The 3166-nt window shown below is 55.3% G+C and overlaps 1 protein-coding gene across 1 annotated transcript in view; it reads right to left on the minus strand.

The window, feature by feature from the left end:
* Positions 1-1012: 1012 nt before the first annotated feature.
* The window catches only part of FBXO42 (F-box protein 42), a 31569-nt gene continuing 29415 nt past the window's right edge, over positions 1013-3166 (minus strand). Inside the window, exon 10 of the mRNA XM_005428242.3 lies at positions 1013-3162. Coding sequence (XP_005428299.1) covers positions 2803-3162 — 360 coding nt within the window. The 3' untranslated portion in view covers positions 1013-2802. The remainder of the gene's footprint in view (positions 3163-3166) is intronic.

Consider the following 3166-nt stretch of genomic DNA (forward strand, 5'->3'; position numbering starts at 1 on the left):
CAATGATTTGGGGGGGTCCCCATCCCAAGTTACTGACACCGGAATGATTTGGGGGGGTCCCCATCCCAAGCTACTGACACTGCAATGATTTGGGGATCCCCATCCCAAATTACTGACACTGCAGTGATTTGCGGGTCCCCATCCCAAGTTACTGACACTGCAGTGATTTGGGGGTCCCCATCCCCAGTTCCCAGCACTGCCGGGATTTGGGGTTCCCAACTGCCAGGCTTTCCAGGTTTTGGAGCCCTCCCTCATCTCTAATCACCAACACTGGAAGCTTTGGGCTCCAGCATCTCCCACACTGGCAGGACCTGGGGTCCCAATTTCCAGCCCCAGCAGGCTCTAGGATCCCCATCCCCATTTCCCATCTCCAACAGGCTGTGGGATCCCCAGTTCCCAGCACTGGCAGGATTTAGGGTCCTTATCACACATTTCCAGCCCCAACTGGCTTTGGGGTCCCTATTCCAAATTTCCAGCCCCAGCAGGTTTGGGGTCCCATTTCACAGTGCTCGGAGGCTGTGGGATCCCCAGTTACCATCTCCAGCAGTCTGTGGGATCCCCATTCCCAGTTCCCATCCCTAACAGGGTTTGGTGTCCCCCATTCCCAGTGCTGACAGCCTTTGGGTCCCTGTCCCTAATTCCCAACCCTGGCAGGACCTGGGATCCACAATTTCCAGCACAGGCAGGACATGGGTTCCCCAGTTCCCAGCCCTGGCAGGTTTTGGGGTCCCATCCTAAACTTCCATCCCAAACAGGGTTTGGGATCCCCAGTTTCCAACCCTAACAGGCTTTGGGGTCCCCATACCGAATTTCTGGCTCCAAGGAAGTTCAGTGTCCCAAATTCTCTGTGTCCCCCTTTGCCTCCCTCCACTGCTCCAACATCCCCTGTACAAGTATTTCCCTTCTCTTACACAAAGACCCCAAATCCCCCCGTTTCACCCCCAAACTTACAGCAGCACAGCAAGAACTTCCCCTCCAAATCACTCCCACCCCTCCCCAAAAGCACCAACCATCCGTTTCTTTTCCTTTTTATTTGTTAAACCACTAAAAATTCGTCGGGAAGGGGGGGGAGGGACCCCCATGAACCCCCCCAAAATGTACACAAGATTTTAAATATCACCGGAATCGCTTCCCATTGCTGCTCTCGGCCCGGGAGTGACGGGGGGGACACCTGAGTCGCGGTGGGTGGGGGGGACACCTCGCTCACAGCACCAGCAGCTCCCGTGGGATTGGGGGACAGGGACCCAAATTTGGGGTGAATCTCTCTGAAGGGCACAGAACATGCATCTCCCGGCGGGGAACCCCGGGAGCGGGGCAGGATGGAAACTGGGAGAGCAGCCCTGGAGGGATGCTCCGCAGGGAGAAGGACATCAAGGCGCCACCCATCCCCGGCTTTGACTCTTTTTTCGGGGATGGATGACAAAAAACATGCAAAGGGGACGTGGGGATCGATGGCAAAGCCTCGACCGCCTTCCCCGCGGCCACGCGTGGAGAAGGAAAATTCCAAAATTCCACAGCTCACCCGAGGTGCTCCTGAGGTCTGGGGATTTTTTGAGAGGGGGGAAAATTGAATTTTGCTTTCCCTTAGCACAAATCAAATTGTTCTGGGATGAATGGGAGAGGTGGGATTCGACGAGGGGTTTATTTACAGAGGTGAAAACGCCGCGGGTGAAGCAAATCCCTCCCCGTCCCCACGCGGCTGGGATGGGATTTAAGGCTCCGACCGGCAGAAAGCTCAGTGGGAATGGAGAAGAAAAATTTTGGGAAGAAGGGACCACGTCATGGCGCTGCCGGCTTGGGGAGGGCTCCCTGGTTTTAGGGTGCTGGAGGTTGTTGACCAAAACCTGGCAGAATCCGCCCCGTTTCCCCCCCTTGGAGGGGACAGGGAAGGAGGGGTTGTCCCAGAAGGACGCACAGGTTCAATCCCTTCGGATTTGGATTTAATCTTTGCGGAAGGAGGCACGTGCAAAGATGAGGTGAAGTTACTGCATCGAGGCTGCCCTCACATTTACCAGTATCTGTCCTTTTTCCTGGAAAACCCACCCTGCTCCCAGGCTCCAAGGGGTTTGGGCCGTTCAATGAAATGAAACCTTTAAGTCTAGAAGGGAATTGGCAGCCAAATATCTCCGTTTTGGGGGAATAATGGGATTTTCAGAGTATTTCTGCTGGTCAGAGGGGATCAGGGCTGATCCCAAAGCCTGATCCAGCAGGGCAGGGAGAGGAGGGATGCTAACAATCAAGATTTTTGGCATTTTGACACAAAAAAAATGTCCTTTCCTCCTTCTTTTGGTCCTGCTTGGAGGACAGAGACGAGAGCGGCAGGTGAGAGGCAAAATAAAAAGGCATCGTGTTTGTGTCGAGCAAAGGTTGGCAGCGCTGGGAGGTTCCCAGAGGGATATTGCTGTTTTCCTGACAGAGTTGAGCATGGAATTAATCAAGCTAACAGCCTCCTGCCTGCTGCAATTTAGGTTATTCCTATAAAACCACTTCTACTCACAACCCACGAGGAATTTCGGAGAGACCGAGACTCACAAACACTTAGAGAATAAACCCAGGAGGATCCTGGCTGCAGCAGAGGAATTCCCTGGCTGCTCACCCCGACTCCTCGGATCCTTCCCCGCCTGTAAACACGACTGGGGTCTTACTGGGAACTGCCGGGGCAGCGCTGGAGGGTTTGCTTGGACTTTTATTGGTTTCCTGCTCCCTAATTCACAGTTTGAACGCCTGCGTGTCGGGAAGGGGCTGGGGAAGGAGGAGGAAGAGCCGCAGGGATGGAAGGACGGGCGGCGGGCGGGGGCCGCATTATCTCTTTGCTCGCACAAAGTACAAGGCATTTGTTTTGGGGTAATATTTGACGTTTTGTTTCTTGTCCATCAGGCCACCGAATATGATCAGCTCCCCTCGGCCTTGCACCACCGTGTGTAAACTGGTCTCGGGTGGCCCCACCACGGAGCTGCTGTTGAACACTTTCCACTTGACTCGTCCCTGCTCCTTGGTGTCCTTAATGTCCAGCACGTACATCTGCATGGGCTTGCAGTTCATGCTCTGGTACAGCGGCTTGCCCACGTTCAGCGACTGCGGCGGGTGGTGCCCGAGGCGCCGGGCGATGGGGGGCAGCGAGTGCCCCTCGCCCTGGGTGGCGCTCGGCCGCACGGAGCCCGGCTCG

The sequence above is a fragment of the Geospiza fortis genome, unplaced genomic scaffold (assembly GCF_000277835.1).
Source record: "Geospiza fortis unplaced genomic scaffold, GeoFor_1.0 scaffold4, whole genome shotgun sequence".
Classification (NCBI taxonomy): domain Eukaryota; kingdom Metazoa; phylum Chordata; class Aves; order Passeriformes; family Thraupidae; genus Geospiza; species Geospiza fortis.